This window comes from Nannobrachium achirus, assembly GCF_963921795.1.
Source record: "Nannobrachium achirus genome assembly, chromosome: 10".
Lineage (NCBI taxonomy): Eukaryota > Metazoa > Chordata > Actinopteri > Myctophiformes > Myctophidae > Nannobrachium > Nannobrachium achirus.
This window is the reverse complement of record NC_137819.1, coordinates 67,580,434-67,598,440: the sequence shown is the minus strand read 5'-3', so window position 1 is coordinate 67,598,440 and position 18,007 is coordinate 67,580,434. Positions and strand designations below refer to the sequence as shown.

At 44.2% G+C, this 18,007-nt stretch overlaps 1 protein-coding gene across 2 annotated transcripts in view; it reads right to left on the bottom strand.

Annotated features, from left to right (window-relative positions):
- gmeb1 (glucocorticoid modulatory element binding protein 1) overlaps positions 1 to 18,007 on the bottom strand; it is a 50,953-nt gene that overhangs the window by 28,503 nt on the left and 4,443 nt on the right. For both annotated transcript variants that reach the window (XM_080734944.1, XM_080734943.1), the window contains exons 3-5: positions 11,786 to 11,841; positions 2,695 to 2,801; positions 441 to 544 (exon numbers count right to left, since the gene is read on the bottom strand). In XM_080734944.1, coding sequence (XP_080591070.1) covers positions 441 to 544; positions 2,695 to 2,801; positions 11,786 to 11,841 — 267 coding nt within the window. The remainder of the gene's footprint in view (positions 1 to 440; positions 545 to 2,694; positions 2,802 to 11,785; positions 11,842 to 18,007) is intronic.

Genomic DNA, 18,007 nt, shown 5'->3' with positions numbered 1-18,007 from the left:
AGGTGTGGTGGTAGAAATCTATCTGACCTGAGTCCATCATCTTCCTGTTAGAGTAGAATATATACTTTAAACATCCTTAATATATATATATATATATATATATATATATATATATATATATTAAGGATGTAATAGTAGAATATATATACACCTTTAAACATCCCTAATACAGTATATAACCTGAGCATAACTCCTCCCATCCATCTATAACTCCTCCCACTAACCTGAGCATAACTCCTCCCATCCATATATAACTCCTCCCACTAACCTGAGCATAACTCCTCCCATCCATCTATAACTCCTCCCATCCATATATAACTCCGCCCATCCATCTATAACTCCTCCCACTAACCTGAGCATGACTCCGCCCATCCATATATAACTCCTCCCACTACCCTGAGCATAACTCCTCCCATCCATCTATAACTCCGCCCACTAACCTGAGCATGACTCCGCCCATCCGGATGGCTCTCTTCCAGTCCTTCAGAGTGGCTTTTCCTGACATGTGGACAAACTGCTTTGGACTGATGAGTTGGTCTTCATACTGTAGGGTTAGGGTTAGAGCATTATATATATATATATATATATATATATATATATATATATATATATATATATAACAGTATTATAACTGACATGTGGACAAACTGCTTTGGACTGATGAGCTGCTCCTCATACTGTAGGGTTAGGGTTAGGTCCATTACTGCATTATAACAGCATTATAACTGACATGTGGACAAACTGCTTAGGACTGATCAGCTGCTCTTCATACTGTAAGAAAAATCAAACCTCGGTTCGAAGTGGAGCCGTGAATTTGAGCAGTTCCAGGTCTATGTTTTTGATTGAAGTGATTTGTAATTATAATCAAAATCTACAAAGTATTTACAAAATAAATAACTTTTGAACGGCTCTTTGAAAAGAACGGATCCCAGAGATTCGGCTCACTTCAAAGTGACATAAATCCCATCCAAAAAATCGGCTCACTTCAAAGTGACATAAATCCCATCCAAAAAATCGGCTCACTTCAAAGTGACATAAATCCCATCCTCCCATCCAAAAAATCGGCTCACTTCAAAGTGACATAAATCCCATCCAAAGAATTGCGCATGGGCAGATCCTGTTCATTCTCGACTGGACACAGACTCTGGTGAGACAGGACACACATTGCCACTCAGAGGGAGCCCATGTGCTCTGCACACGGCTCCAATAATATTACTGTATTATAACAGTATTATAACTGCTTAGGACTGATCAGCTGGTCCTCATACTGTAATACATACATACATAACTGTATTATATTACTGTATTATAACTGTATTATAACTGTATTATAACTGTATTATATTACTGTATTATAACTGTATTATAACTGTATTATAACAGTATTATAACTGTATTATAACTGTATTATAACTGATCAGATGGTCCTCATACTGTAATACATACATACATAACTGTATTATATTACTGTATTATAACTGTATTATATTACTGTATTATAACAGTATTATAACTGCTTAGGACTGATCAGCTGGTCCTCATACTGTAATACATACATACATAACTGTATTATATTACTGCATTATAACTGTACTAGAAGGTCGGCCGGCTATGCCGGCCTCCCCTCTAGGTCGTCGCGTTGCGTCTATAGGAGTAAATATTCGTCGAAAACAAATCCCTGAGGTACAGGGTGGCCACGATCTGATGTTTTTTTTGAGAAAAAAATGTTTTTTGAGAAAAAAAAATTTGAGAAAAAAAAATTTTGAGAAAAAAAAAAATTGAGAAAAAAAGTTCTCAAAAAACTTTTTTGAGAAAAAAAAAGTTTTGAGAAAAAATAATTTGAGAAAAAAAAAATTTTTGAGAAAAAAACATTTTTGAAAAAAAGAATTTTCTCAAAAAACATTTTAGAGAAAAAAACATTTTTGAGAAAAAAAAATGTTTGAGAAAAAAAAATTGGAAAAAATAATAATACGCTGTCTCTGCATTCTACGATCCTATAGTTTACTGAGACGCTACGCTGTCTCTCTGCGTTCTACGATCCTATAGTTTACTGAGACGCTACGCTGTCTCGCTGCGTTCTACGATCCTATAGTTTACTAAGACGCTACGCTGTCTCTCTGCGTTCTACGATCCTATAGTTTACTGAGACGCTACGCTGTCTCTCTGCGTTCTACGATCCTATAGTTTACTGAGACGCTACGCTGTCTCTCTGCGTTCTACGATCCTATAGTTTACTGAGACGCTACGCTGTCTCTCTGCGTTCTACGATCCTATAGGTCACTGAGACGCTACGCTGTCTCTCTGCGTTCTACGATCCTATAGTTTACTGAGACGCTACGCTGTCTCTCTGCGTTCTACGATCCTATAGTTTACTGAGACGCTACGCTGTCTCTCTGCGTTCTACGATCCTATAGTTTACTGAGACGCTACGCTGTCTCTCTGCGTTCTATGATCATATAGTTTACTGAGACGCTACGCTGTCTCTCTGCGTTTAGTTTACTGAGACGCTACGCTGTCTCTCTGCGTTCTACGATCCTATAGTTTACTGAGACGCTACGCTGTCTCTCTGCGTTCTACGATCCTAGTTTACTGAGACGCTACGCTGTCTCTCTGCGTTCTATGATCCTATAGTTTACTGAAAAAATAAAATAAAATAAAATAAATAAATAATAACAATAATAATTGGTTAAAAACCTTCACACATTTGACGTTAATTCCAGGACACACAAACTTCTTGGCCAATAGCAGAGCTTTGCTGTCTCCACACGTGATTGGATAACCGATCTCCACCTCCTCTCCATCTAGAAGAAACAGAGTCATGTGATTGGATAACAGAAACACATAATGTGATTGGTTAAAAGAAACCATAACTAATACTACTACTCTACCTCTGTTTACATTTATGACTAATAAAGTATTGTGTTATCCTTTTAGCCTTAATGTCTGACTGTACCTCTGTTTACATTTATGACTAATAAAGTATTGTGTTATCCTTTTAGTCTTAATGTCTGTCTGTACCTCTGTTTACATTTATGACTAATAAAGTATTGTGTTATCCTTTTAGCCTTAATGTCTGACTGTACCTCTGTTTACATTTATGACTAATAAAGTATTGTGTTATCCTTTTAGCCTTAATGTCTGACTGTACCTCTGTTTACATTTATGACTAATAAAGTATTGTGTTATCCTTTTAGCCTTAATGTCTGACTGTACCTCTGTTTACATGTATGACTAATAAAGTATTGTGTTATCCCTTTAGATGGCCAGGAAATGGTTGGCTTTAATATTTAACATTCAATTTATGCCCATATTAGGGATGTTAATCGACGCATTACTTGCGAATCGACGCGTCGAGGCCGAAAATCGACGCGTCGATCGTCTTTTTTCACTTTTTTTTCCGCTAAGCAGCAGCTGAGAGGAGAGCGCAACTGCGCTTTACTTTAAGCAACACAACTTATGCAGCGGCACCCATCAGAACGTGTATCAAAGCCCTCTTCTTTGCGTTAGCATGGAGTCAGCATGGAGTCTGTTCTCTAGAGACTAGAAGCGGAGTGACAAAGTCCATTGAAAGTAGTGGGAGCGCTCTGGCTGGCACCCCAGGCTAGTGTATCAAACGTGGAGGTCTGCCTCGCTCTCTCTCCCTGACCGCATCCACGGGTGTGTCGCATTAACGACGAGTAGTGTATTTTGTGTTGTTTTATTGTCAATCTTGACAAAATAACTGCACACGAGGCAACGCTGCTATTAACAAGCGAGCTTTCGTGTCAAGCATGCATGCACACAGGCACGTAAAAAAAAACACATCAGTCAGTGCGCACTGCTATGACGCGTGCACACAAACAGACCAGCAGTGTTTCTCAACCAGTAGTCCGCGGACCTGACTAGCGCCGTACTATGCATATGAATCTGCGATGCATACATGCACAACACAAACATTCACTCGTCCCCGACACAGACACACACACACACACCGGTCTGCTCACATTTGGAAAACATTAACGCTTATAACGTTTTTGAACAAGCAATTAAAACATTTTTGGGGGAAAAACTTCGACTCATACTTTTTGAGTTGCGGTGAGCATGAGTCGATTTCCGAGTCGATTTTCGAGTCGATATGGCCGGGAACACATTTTGCTGTTTGGGAGGGGCTTACAGTACATGTACAGCATGTAGCAACATATTTGTTTTGTAGGCTAATTTCTGATTTAGCCCTATTCTATAGGTTAGGCCTAAATGGGTTAAGGACATATCTGGGAATGCCCATTGTTGTAAATTCCCTTCCATTGTGCCCTGAGTTTAATATTGAGTTTATTCTGTTCAGGCACCCTTTTGGGCAGCTACATTTTCCACTTCAGTCAGGCACTTAGGTGGCTCTGGAACTGTTGGGGTCCTAATTGTGAACAGTGACATGACAGAACATGTCTACACAGTGCCTTAAATCTGCAATATTCTAAGAGTGCGTTTGTGAAGAGTAAGTCATTACTGCATTGTATTACTTAAATGTTTGTTATGTGAAGAGAATGTTGTGTGTAATGAACATGACGTTTTGGGCCATAATGGGAATTTCTGTGCTGTTTCTCTGTTGTTTAGCACATATGCTAATTTCGTTAGCCTGGCCAGCTAGCTGGGAGTACTGTCTAGACTGCTATTGTGTTGTTTAGCTAATATGCTAATTTCGCTAGCCTAGCTAGCTAGCTGGGAGCATTCCATTGTGAAGTCCTGTTTTCATGGCCCTGTGCTTATTGTGTGCCACATTAAATGTGGAATACTAGTTCCCTGGTGTAATGCCAGCTAATACATTCAGTTGAGCATTTCTTACTATGTAGGCATTCTGTAGTAGGCTAAATACAATTACAGCTTGTTGTTAATTGATGTAATTATAAGTAGCCTAATGGTATTCTATTGTCTCATTCTGTTACAGAATTACCACTCAAATACAGTCCTTTATTATCCTTCACCCATCATTCATCTGTCAGTCATTCAACTGTACTGCTGCCAATCTTATATAAAAGCTATTCTGGAATCCACGTCTGCTCTTTTACTGGAGTATCTGTCCTGGGTAGAGAGGTCCCAGCAAACATTAACAGCAATCTCCAATATTGGTCCTTCGAGCCGGAATCATCTTTATCCACGACGGTGCCATGGACGCCCAGAGGATAGCAGCAGCACACGAAGATGCAGCACAAGTACAGGGAAGACTGCGACAGTTTCCACTACACCTGCAAGGCTATGAGGTTAGCCTGCCACAGTCCCTCAGGCCTAATACTGCCCCTTCCGAAGACGTCAACATGAGAGCCAGCGTACAGCAGCTGCGGTCACTCAGCCTGCAGACCGAGTTTGCAGCTACAGGTGACCAGCTACACACCACGCCCGGGCCATCTACCTGTCCATCTGCACTAGGAGCAGCTAATAGAAATGAATGGGACACATCATCATATGCTATTAACATGCCCAGCCTGCAGAACACACATGAGGGACTCCAATCGCCAACCCCCTCAGAAGCGAGCCACTACAATCGGAGTCCATCCGAACACAGCTCTAGCTCAGGTGGGTCTGGTTCTCACACGCCGCAGCAATCATCACACGTCAGCCCAGGAGTCTTGTTAAACCACCAACATTATTTGAACCCCCAAGCAACAACGGCCTCAATGTCAAGCCAAAGTCAACAGAGCCACACATCGGCGCAGTCCATACCTCCCACAATGACTTTTGCACCACTGCTTAGTGCAGCACCTACGTCGCCACCTGCCACCACAACGAGTATGGCGCAGTCTAGCTACCAGACAATGCAATCAGTGGGCCACATGGGTCAACCAACGTTGGCAGCCCCAGGGTACCAGCCTCACAGTAGTGGCATAATGGGCACACAGACTCTATATCAGCCTATCTCAACGACAGCTGCACATCCAGCAAATCACTACGCGCCAGCCCGTCCAGCACAGTCCATATACGAGAGAGCAATGGCGCTGCATCCCACACACCTGTCATCTTCTGATCATGCCCTCTCAACAGGAGATCAGCACCCAGCAGCGACGCCTCATCAGCAGCAGCTCACCCCAGCCATGGCACAGTCACCTGCTGCACATTCCATTCAGACATTAAGCCTGCACACAGCAGCTATGCCTGTACAGTACCAACCAGCCACCTGGTTAGCGGCGCCTTCACCATACCTGCCTGCAGCGATCCTGCAACCAGCACACCAGTCTCCGCCAGTTACCTCTGCACGGCCAGTGTATCAAATGCCCGAGTGCCAGCAGAGCCACCAGTCTCAACCGATGTATCAGCAGCAGCCGGTGTATCAGCAGCAGCACCAGCCTGCTCCAGTAACCCAGGCGACCTATCAGGTGGTGTCTCCAGCATATGGCACAGTTCCATCCCAACCTGCATCTGCCCAGCCATTCCAATATGGCTATCAGCCCCATCCTGCTCCTGTCTTTAACCCCCAGCTATCTTCAATATCTCAACCAGTCATTCAGTCCCTGCCAGTCCAATACGCCAGTCAGCCAGCCTATCAACTCCATCATGGTCCAACACCACAGGTCCAGTATGTTCCTCAACCCCTGTATACACCACCACAGTCGCCATACGCCTTCCAGCCTCCCATGCAGCCAGTTCCCGTACCTAAACTGCCCAATCTGGTGCATGATAGTGAAAGAGAATTCACTGACCTGAAGATGGCGCTGGACCACCTACTCAGTCCCCACACTGAACTCTCTGAACATTACAAGTACCGTGTGCTCATGGAGCACCTGGTTCTGGATGAAGCCAAGCTAATAGCCCAGTCCTGCAGACATTATGCACAGCCCTATACAGCCGCTATGCAGGCCTTGCAGCGGCAATATGGACAGCCACTAGGGATGTCAAAAATGGACCTTTATCAAAATCGATTATTCTATAGCAATATTCGAATATTATTCGAAAATCGATAATTAATTATTATTATTTTTTTTTTATAAAAAAAAACAAAAACTTTTTTTTCTTCTGTTTTTCGTTTTTTTTTTACTGGATTTCAATGCACATTTACATATGTACAACATGGCTCTTCAGGTAATTGGTAGCCTAACTACTACTCTTCATCTTTCTTTTTAGTGTGCCAGTGTACTGTTCACCTAATCTCTCAAGAACAGATTTTGTGATGCTTTACAATACAGAGGGCGCTGTTTTCCCTTTTCTTTGATGATGGCCACCAAGTACCAAACAATCAAGCCTGAATCAATCACACCTGTGTCTGAGACAGGGGGGGAGGAGAGTGTGTAGCAGGCAGCTGCCACTCTGCTGTGCTCCTTCACTCTACACAGTTTACAGTTGGTGCTGGTGTGAATAATAAATCAATGGCCATTTACTATTATCATTAATACTATTGTTAGCCTATATTCTATATTTTGGTTTAAACTAACTAACTAAGCCAAAAAATAGTATTAAAAAAAAACAAAACAAAAAAAACGAAAAAAAAAAAAAAAAAAAAAAATCGATTTTCGATTATGAAATATTAAAATCGAATATTGATTAATGGAACGAATATTCGAAAATCGATTATTCGGTGACATCCCTAACAGCCACATCAACTCGCTCAAAGCGAGATTGCAGCCATCCTGAACTCTCCTGATCTTAAAGCAGGAGACTGCAAAGCCTTCCAGAGCTTCGCCCTTAGCATTGAACTGCTTGTGGCAATGCTGACATCGCTGGAAGGGCCTAACGGGATGGAAGTGATGTCGACCGGCCATGTTGATCGGCTCCTGAGTAAGCTCCCCAACCAATTGAGGGACACCTTCGTGGAGCATCTACAGGCTCGAGGTCGCCTTAACACGAACAGCCTAAACCCATACAACCTAAGAGACCTCTCAGAATGGCTCAAGGGGAAAGCTGAAGCTCAGCGTCTCTCTGCGAAAATGGCACAGCGTCATCGGACTGATGGGCCACAGCACCCTAATAGAAACAAGCAAGTTCCCACACACAGGCCTTACAACCAGCCTGTCTCAGTTTATCATGGCGCTGACGAGCCTGAATCAGACATCAATCGACCTTCAGACTCAGAGACATTCAAGCCAGAGGCTAAACAGCAGTGGACCAAGAGGATGTGTCTCTTCTGTAAGAGCACCGAGCACTACCTCTCAGAGTGTCCAAATATCGTCCAGCACTCACCAGAAGAGATTGAGAAGTGGATAGCAGACGGCAAGCGTTGTCATAAGTGTGGTCGCACCAACCATGAGCAAGATGCCTGTACCCTCAAGAAAGCATGCAGTGAATGCCAAGAGGTTCACCTCAGAGTACTCCATGCCATAGCCAAGCCAGGACCCCACGTTTACCTCATCACACCAAAGGATCGTGCCTCACTCACCAACCCCCAGCGAGGGGGGAAAGTGTACCTCAAGGTGGTGCCGGTCCTCATAAGCCACGGGAGAAAGTCACTGCACACATACGCAGTCTTAGACGATGGGGCTGAGCGCACAATAATACTGCCAACTGCCGTCCGACAACTGGGACTCGAAGGCAAAGCTGAGACCCTCTCTCTGCGCACCATCCGCCAGGACGTGGCTTGCCTCACGGGTGCATCAGTCAATTTCAAAGTGGCCTCCCTGATGCAGCCTTCGAAACAGTTTTCAGTTAAAGGAGCCTTCACAGCAGGTCGGCTGGCCTTATCACAGCAATCCTACCCGGTGACTTCACTCCAACAGCGCTACCGTCACCTGCGAGGCCTTCAACTGCAGGACTTCAGTAACGTACAGCCACTACTGCTAATCGGTGCAGATTGTTCCCACCTGATCACAGCCAAAGAGCCTGTCAGGTTCAGCCCCAGAGGTGGACCGGTAGCTGTTCGCACAGCACTCGGCTGGGCAATCCAGGGTCCAGATGGTCCCCCACCTAATACTACCTCCTGCTACTTAACAGCTCTCAGGCCAGAACCAGAAGCCCTCTACCAACAAGATGAACATCTCAGGCAACTTGATGTGCCTGCATGTCAAAGTGACAAGTTAGCAGTATGGTCCCGTCTGGACCAAGGGTCATGCACCAAAGGGGTGAATGGCAGTGACATCCTCCAGAATGCCACACCTCTACACTGTGTCAAGGATGTGCCACTACTGAAAGCAGTTCCCAATGCAGAGCGACAGCGGTTAAACTACAGAGTTAACAAGCTTGCCATTGAGCCGACCCATGGCAAGACCCTGCCAGAGCTGGCGGCACCAAGTCAGTGCCTTCAAGGATCACTACTCATCCGTGAGCTGTCGGACAACTCGCCAACACTCACTACGTCCACAGAGCCAGAAGAGCTCAAGCTAAATGTCTTCTGCAGCCTCACACAGACAAGTCTGGCACTTCCAATAAGAGACATTGCACAGTCCAACGGCTGCACAGTTCTGGCCAAGGCAGCCCAGCAGTTAGCTCACGGGGCGGCAGCTGAATCCTCCTCACTCCAGTCTGATCACAGAGACACTGCAGTCCTCCCATTGAAGGCCAATCGTAAGCTCAGTGTGCCCTCACAAGAGACAGAGCCTATCACACTGCACAGGTTCCTGATGGGGCGGCAGGACACCTTCCTGCCACAAGGAACCTACACTCAACCACACTCCAGCACTTACCTTCGACCAGTAGCACACCTGGTCCAGTTGCCAGCCATTTTCAAGGACAATACTGACACAAGGGCTGAGGTACCACCTTGGGGAATTTATTGTTTCTTACTTCATAGCCATGCTATTCAGGGGGCGGCTGTTGTAAATTCCCTTCCATTGTGCCCTGAGTTTAATATTGAGTTTATTCTGTTCAGGCACCCTTTTGGGCAGCTACATTTTCCACTTCAGTCAGGCACTTAGGTGGCTCTGGAACTGTTGGGGTCCTAATTGTGAACAGTGACATGACAGAACATGTCTACACAGTGCCTTAAATCTGCAATATTCTAAGAGTGCGTTTGTGAAGAGTAAGTCATTACTGCATTGTATTACTTAAATGTTTGTTATGTGAAGAGAATGTTGTGTGTAATGAACATGACGTTTTGGGCCATAATGGGAATTTCTGTGCTGTTTCTCTGTTGTTTAGCACATATGCTAATTTCGTTAGCCTGGCCAGCTAGCTGGGAGTACTGTCTAGACTGCTATTGTGTTGTTTAGCTAATATGCTAATTTCGCTAGCCTAGCTAGCTAGCTGGGAGCATTCCATTGTGAAGTCCTGTTTTCATGGCCCTGTGCTTATTGTGTGCCACATTAAATGTGGAATACTAGTTCCCTGGTGTAATGCCAGCTAATACATTCAGTTGAGCATTTCTTACTATGTAGGCATTCTGTAGTAGGCTAAATACAATTACAGCTTGTTGTTAATTGATGTAATTATAAGTAGCCTAATGGTATTCTATTGTCTCATTCTGTTACAGAATTACCACTCAAATACAGTCCTTTATTATCCTTCACCCATCATTCATCTGTCAGTCATTCAACTGTACTGCTGCCAATCTTATATAAAAGCTATTCTGGAATCCACGTCTGCTCTTTTACTGGAGTATCTGTCCTGGGTAGAGAGGTCCCAGCAAACATTAACAGCAATCTCCAATACCCATATTTGGTAACCGTCAGTCAGTCAGTCAGTCAGTCAGTCCGTAACGCCTCATATAGCTGACCTGTTGTGACATCACATTGTTGACTGTCACGCTCCATATGAGACAAGCCTGTTGTTGTGACATCACATTGTTGACTGTCACGCTCCATATGAGACAAGCCTGTTGTTGTGACATCACATTGATGACTGTCACGCTCCATATGAGACAAGCCTGTTGTTGTGACATCACATTGTTGACTGTCACGCTCCATATGAGACAAGCCTGTTGTTGTGACATCACATTGTTGACTGTCACGCTCCATATGAGACAAGCCTGTTGTTGTGACATCACATTGACGCTCCATATGAGACAAGCCTGTTGTTGTGACATCACATTGACACTCCATATGAGACAAGCCTGTTCTATATGGAGGTCCCTGATGTCATCAATATTAAGGCCATAATTGGCATTGCCCATATATGGACGCTCCATATGGCCAAGACAGAATTAATTCTCAATTCAAGACTGCTGACTATCATCACCTGGATATCCATATATGGAGATCACAACGCTTACCTCATCAAACCCTGACGACTGGATCATCACCTAGATCTCCATATATGGAGCTGGTCAATACCTCTACATCTGACCTCACAGACTCCATATATGGATATAGCTGAGCTATTCTGACATCACAGTGATGACTGGACCAGGGCAGCAGACCATGTGCACGACCTCGCCCTTTAGGGCGTCTTACTGGTATAATAATATATGATATTTAATCTTACTGTAGTTTAGATTTGGGAGTTGTGGAGGATGAGTTTCATTTTGTTTTTCACTGTCCACTGTATCATGTCTTAAGAAATTCTTTATTTAAAAAAATGCAAGCCAAAAATCCAGATTTGTTTTGGATGTCTGAATGTTCTATGTTACGCTGGTTGTTCAATAATTAAGTGTTTGTTCTAGCAAAATTCATAGAGAAGGCCTGGCAGTTGAGGTGGAGAACATTGTATCCGTAAACATGGACACTCAATACTTTTTTCTTTTGCATTTTGATGTGGTGTATCTTGGTGTACTGTATGTATACTATGTCTGTGAGTGTCTTGTAAGCCTGTGCGGGCTGGGCACTGTGTGGTGCATGACACTCTAATAAAAATCTATCTATCTATCTATGTCTATCTATCTATCTATCTATCTATCTATTATCTATCTATCTACTGGTATAATAATAAATCATATTTAATAATAAAACATTCTCACCTGCATGAGCTTCAACGGTCATGACTGCAGCATCAGTTTCTGCTTCACACTCATTCCTGAAATAATTAATTATTATCATCATCATCATCATCATCATCATCATCATCATCCTCCTACAGCAGTGTTTCTCTGCTTCACACTCATTCCTGGAAGAAATAATAATTCATTATCATCATCATCATCATCATCATCATCATCATCATCACTCATTCCTGGAAGAATAATATACCAGTAAGACTCCCTAATCGGGAGATAAGCGACCGTTGGTCGCTTATCTCCACAAATAGGCCAAAAGTTTGTTTTACCAATTATCAAGACATACGGGCAGTTGACAGTTTGCCATGGTTACTCATTGAAGTTGAATCTCCATAAAATGGAGATAACCTCCGCATCACACTAAGTCTGACCTCACCAGCCCATATTTGGGCATGAGCAACTTATGTCTCCATATATGGAGATATGATGACATCACACAGTCCTCAGCCGATGATGTGGCGTGATGTCATACAATACACAAACGAGCCCTACAGTATAAAGGGGCAATTCTTGCCAGGAAAGAAGCATTTCTTCGACTCAGACCTTATCGCCAGGGTTGGCTTATAGCAGCTGTCGGTAGGACCATATATGGATTCTGTTAGTGTGGATCTCCTAACAGGGAATCATCTGGGATACAATCCCTTTTATGCCCATATATGGAGATCCCTAACAGAATCCCTTTCATGCCCATATATGGAGATCCCTAACAGAATCCCTTTTATGCCCATATATGGAGATCCCTAACAGCATCCCTTTTATGCCCATATATGGAGATCACTAAAAGCTAACAGAATCCCTTTTATGCCCATATATGGAGATCCCTAACAGAATCCCTTTTATGCCCATATATGGAGATCCCTAACAGAATCCCTTTTATGCCCATATATGGAGATCCCTAACAGAATCCCTTTTATGCCCATATATTATGGAGAAATCCCTGCTCTGAGTATCTGACATCAGTGTGATGTCACCTGTTTATGCCCATATATGGAGATCCCTGCTCTGCGTATCTGGTTGCTATGGTAAACAGTTGGTTGCTAGGGTAAAAAAACATGGTTGCTATGGTAAACAGTTGGTTGCTAGGGTAAACAGTTGGTTGCTAGGGTAAAACCATGGTTGCTAAGGTGGTTGCTAACGTACACTAACAGACCAGCAACAACAGACTGTTGCCACAGCAACGTACACAAAGGTTTGTGTACACATGTGGTGTGATGTCATACTGATGCGGAGATATGAGCAGGGCAAAGGTGTGACGTGTGACCGACCGACCGACCGACCGACCGACGGACGGCCGGTGGAGGTTTTGATACTAAACTGCGACCTACGGCCGCAATGATATAATATATATATGGTTATATATATTGTTAGGGGTCCCGCCTGTGACCCCAAGTATGTGGCACCCTGTCCTTTGAGACCCTATGCGCTGTGTCTGCTGAATAGAGAGAGAGAGACATGCTTTTCACACGGCTGCTGTGTGTTCGTGGAGCTCGACAAGATGGCCTTGGACTGGAATGACTCCTCAGCGCAGCTGGCCAACGCTAACGAGCTGTTATCTTTTATCCGTGAACATGAGATAAGACATCCTGGGAAGAGCGTGTTTCCCAGAAGACTTCTGATGCAAGAGCGGACACTCCCCAGTCTCGCATGAATAGGGGAGTCCTAGCCTGACCTTGACTGTCTGATTTTGCAAAGATGTGCGTGTTAGGGCATGTACGTGCACAGGCGCGTGACAACGTGTGTGTGCTAAAATATGTTCTGTGTGTAAATCACGTCACTGTGACTGCAACGGACTACTGTATAAAGGAGGCTGCTTCGTGTCTCCTGTTACTACTTGTCTGTTGTTTTTTAGTTGAGTTGTTGCAGCTATCCCCGGCCCGTTAGGGGTCGGGGATGGACCTGTTTGTACTTAGTGCAATTTCTGCACCACTTGTTCCTGTCTATCTACTTAGAGAGAGTTTGACTCTGTTTAGTTAAGTACACATACTGTACTTCTTTTTGATTTTCATTACCAATTTCTGTATTGGTGAGCTTATAATTTGTAACTGTTTTTACTTCACTAAAGCTTTTTATTCACTTTTGCTTGGTGTCTGTCTGAAATCATTTTCTAGAGTTTACAACTTTTAAGGTTTTGATTTTTTAACTTCCCTTCGGGGAAGTTCCGCTTCCATGGGAAAGAGGTGTTAGCATCTCAGGGCACTCAAAGCAACTTCTGGCTGTTGGAGCTGAGTTAGACTTTTGGTAAGAATCAACAAGTATATTTTCTTAATTTAAAAAGTCTTTCACCTTCTCAGTGACTGACACTGCGCGTGCAGGTGTCAGTAGGGTATGCTTGGCAGACAATAAAATACAAATTCCCAACCCTAACCGGAAGGACAGTTTGTCCGCAGTGGGCTCTTTTGTATCAAATAAGTCAAGCTGCTTTTCTCCAAAAAACAGTCCCTGGGAGAAAGCTACAAGTTCAGACTCACACTTTACACTGTCTTTGTGGTTTTGCATTCTCCATTCAGACCTAAGGTCTACATTTCTAAAGTAAGGTGCATATCTTGGTCTCTAAAATAAATAGTCGCTGTAGAAAGTAATAATATTCACCAGTTAAAGAGGGTCTCATTGATAGCTCAGCTTTCATTCAGAGAAGTGTATTTATATTAGTGTTAAATAAGTATATGTAATGTAAATATGTAAATATGTATATGTATATGTGTAATAGTAGGTTTACACAAACAAGGAAGGTTATTAAACCTGTTTGTGAACTTACATAGGTTTACACAAATGGGAAACTGTTTGTGAACTTAATACACTTAATGGGTTTACACAAATGAGAAATTGTTTGTGAACTTAAAGGTGTAGTGTAGTGACAGTGTTTCATTTTAAAAAGATCCGGTAACTTCTTGGGCTTAGGACCTGGGAAGGGTTCCGGGCGGCGTGAGGAGTACTTTAAAAGGTGGAAGAGTACTCAGTAACTCAAGCTCATTACATGGCGTCCCTGGGTGGGCATTGATTGATTATTGATTATTGATTAGTAATTGATTAATTAAATTCGTGTCCACTGCCACATAAAGAATAGCCGAGAGACCCTTGGAATATAGTTATTTACTACGGAAGTAAAGGATAGTTAATATTATCAAGGCTTAAGTGTTTTTATTCACAAAACTCCCCACAGCGTCGGAGATTTTGAACAGAGTGAAGTGGAGGTCGGTCCGTACAGCCGACGGCCAGTAAATCGGTAAAAACATCTCCATCAGGAACTAGGTAAAATAGCAGTTGAGAACATCTAATAATATTATAACAACCTTTGCGACCAACCTAAGTTATTTGGGCATGGACTCCGCCAATCCCACCGCCGCAGACAACGCTCCCTCGGGAGCGGTCGGCAGGGCGAGCCCACATTGGCTCAGCTTAGGTTGGAGAACTCGGTAATAGTAGGATATTGACCAAGTTCGCAAGACCAGGTGAGCACTGAGAAATGGCCGAAGCTTCGGGTTGTACACCCCTAGTTAGGCATGGAGAGGTTGCGCCAAGGCATGGGACAGGTAACTGTTGTTCTCGTAAGGAGATGCCCTTTGCCTTGGAGTGTGCCAGACATGAAGTGTTGATCTGTGTAGCGCCAGGACGGTCCCCGCCACCTGGGGACAGTGGAGTTGGAAAGAGTGCCAGAGTGCCTTTGGGCCCAGGAAGGGGCCCAGGGGATGTTGGGCATTGGTTTGCCCGGGGTGCTACGTCCTGTATGGACTGTGCATCGTCCTGGCAGCCTATCCTGTTATGACCACTGAAGCTGTGGTCAGATGTTCTTGCTCATGGTTGGGCATTGCCCTGGCCGAATGCAAATGCCAGAGGGGGTGTTAGGGGTCCTGCCTGTGACCCCAAGAATATGGCCCCCTGTCCTTTGAAACCATATGCACTGTATGTACTGCATAGAAGGAGAAACACGACCAGATCATTTGCCGGGGGGACATGGAAGATGACGTCCTCTTTGGTACGGACCCTGCGGAGCCTGGCTTGCTCGCTGAGGACCCGCCGGTGGAGAACCGGCACCTATGGATGAGCCTGTTGAGCTTCCTGGACCCTCTGATGGGGTCTGGGACTTAGCAATCATGCCTGCATTAGAGTCTCTGTCTGACGATGAGGACTCTAATATGCCAAGACTGCAGTTTATGGCACCAATGGCCATAAACTCAGAGACGATGATATTAAGTTCCCTCAGAATTGGGGGGAGATCGTGGGTATCCGGAGAGGACACCTGCCCCGGAGGGAGCCGTTCATGATGCCCCCCTGGGATGACTACTGGGTGATGAAAGCCGCTTCCATCAAGAGATCTGTGATCCTCACATGCCTGGTCGGAGACAACTGGCGCTCCATCAACCCCGCCTGTGTGTCCATCTTTAAAGTCACGGAGGAACAGGTGCGTTCCCAGCACGGCAGGCGGCTGGCCAGAACCGTTTCGGCTGTCTGGGGGCTGTCTTTGGATCTGAGGGAAGTTGGCTGAGCCCCAACTGGGGATTCGGAAGATCGCCCGAGACACTTCACTCTACCCACCTGACTCCGTGGTGGCTGCGGATGAGAGGATCCAGGGTGCCAGAGGGGGTGTTAGGGGTCCCGCCTGTGACCCCAGGTGTATGGCACCCTGTCTTTTGGAACCCTGTGCACTGTGTCTGCTGAGTGGAGAGAGAGAGGCATCCAGCTCCAAGATGGCCTTGGACTGGAGATGACTCATCAAATGCAGCTGGCCACGCTAACGAGCTGTTATCTTCTCTCTGTCTGGGAAACCAACCTTGGACTGAGCGTGAGTGAGACAGGTGCCCGTCCCTCCCTAACGTTCGGGCCGTGCTGTTATCTCTTATCACGTCAACATGAGATATGACATCCTGGGAGAGAGGTGTTTCCCAGAAGCTTCTGATGTGAGAACGGACGACTCCCCAACCTGGCATGGATGGGGGAGTCTAGCCTGACCTTCACCGTCTTGATTATGAAAGGATGTGCGTGTTAGTGCATGCAGAAGTGCGTGAGAGCGTGCAAACGTGTGTGTGCTAAAATATGTTCTGTGTGTAAATCACGTCACTGTGACTGCAACGGACTACTGTATAAAGGAGACTGCTTCGTGTCTCCTGTTTAGTCTGAGTTGTTCTTGGTGTTTTTAGAGAGTGTGTTGAGTTGTTGCAGCTATCCCCGGCCCGTTAGGGGTCGGGGATGGACCTTTTTGTACTTAGTGCAATTTCTGCACCACTTGTTCCTGTACTTAGAGAGACTTTGACTCTGTTAGATTCTCTGTTTTTAGTCAAGTACTTATATTGTACTTCTTCATTATTTCATTGCCAATTACTGTATTGGTGGTTTTATATTTTGTAACTGTTTTTACCAGTAAAGCTTTTTATTATTCACTTTTATCTGGTGTCTGTCTGAACTCATTTTTTAAGAGTTTACAACTTTTTAAGGTCTGACTTTCTCTCCTTCCCTACGGGGAAGGCTGCACTCATGGGAGGAAGGTTTTGAACACCTTCAGGCACTCGAATCATCTCCTGGCTGTGGGACTGAGTGAGGCTTTTGGTAAGAATCAACAAGAGTGTTTTCTTAGGTAAAAGTCTTTTCACCTTCTCAGAAGCCAACTCAGCGCGTGCTGAGTTGGTGGGCGAGCTTGGCAGAATATAAGTACAAATCTCCAAACCCCTTAAACCGGATGAACTGATGTTCACACTGGACGGTTTGTACTAATAAGTCAAGCGGCGTCGCTCCCGAGCCCCTGGTGAGAGCTAGGTGTCAGACTCATACTTTACATGGTCTTTGTGGTTTTGCATTCTCCATTCAGACCTAAGGTCTACATTTCTAAAGTAAGGTGCATAGCCTGGTCTCTAAAATAAATAGTTGCTGCAGAAAGTAATAATATTCACCAGTTAAAGAGGGTCTCATTGATAGCTCAGCTTTCATTCAGAGAAGTGTATTTATGTTAGTGTTAAATAAGTATATGTAATGTAAATATGTAAATATGTATATGTATATGTGTAATAGTAGGTTTACACAAACAAGGAAGGTTATTAAACCTGTTTGTGAACTTACATAGGTTTACACAAATGGGAAACTATTTGTGAACTTAGTACACCTACATAGGTTTACACAAATGGGAAACTGTTTGTGAACTTAATACACTTAATGGGTTTACACAAATGAGAAATTGTTTGTGAACTTAAAGGTGTA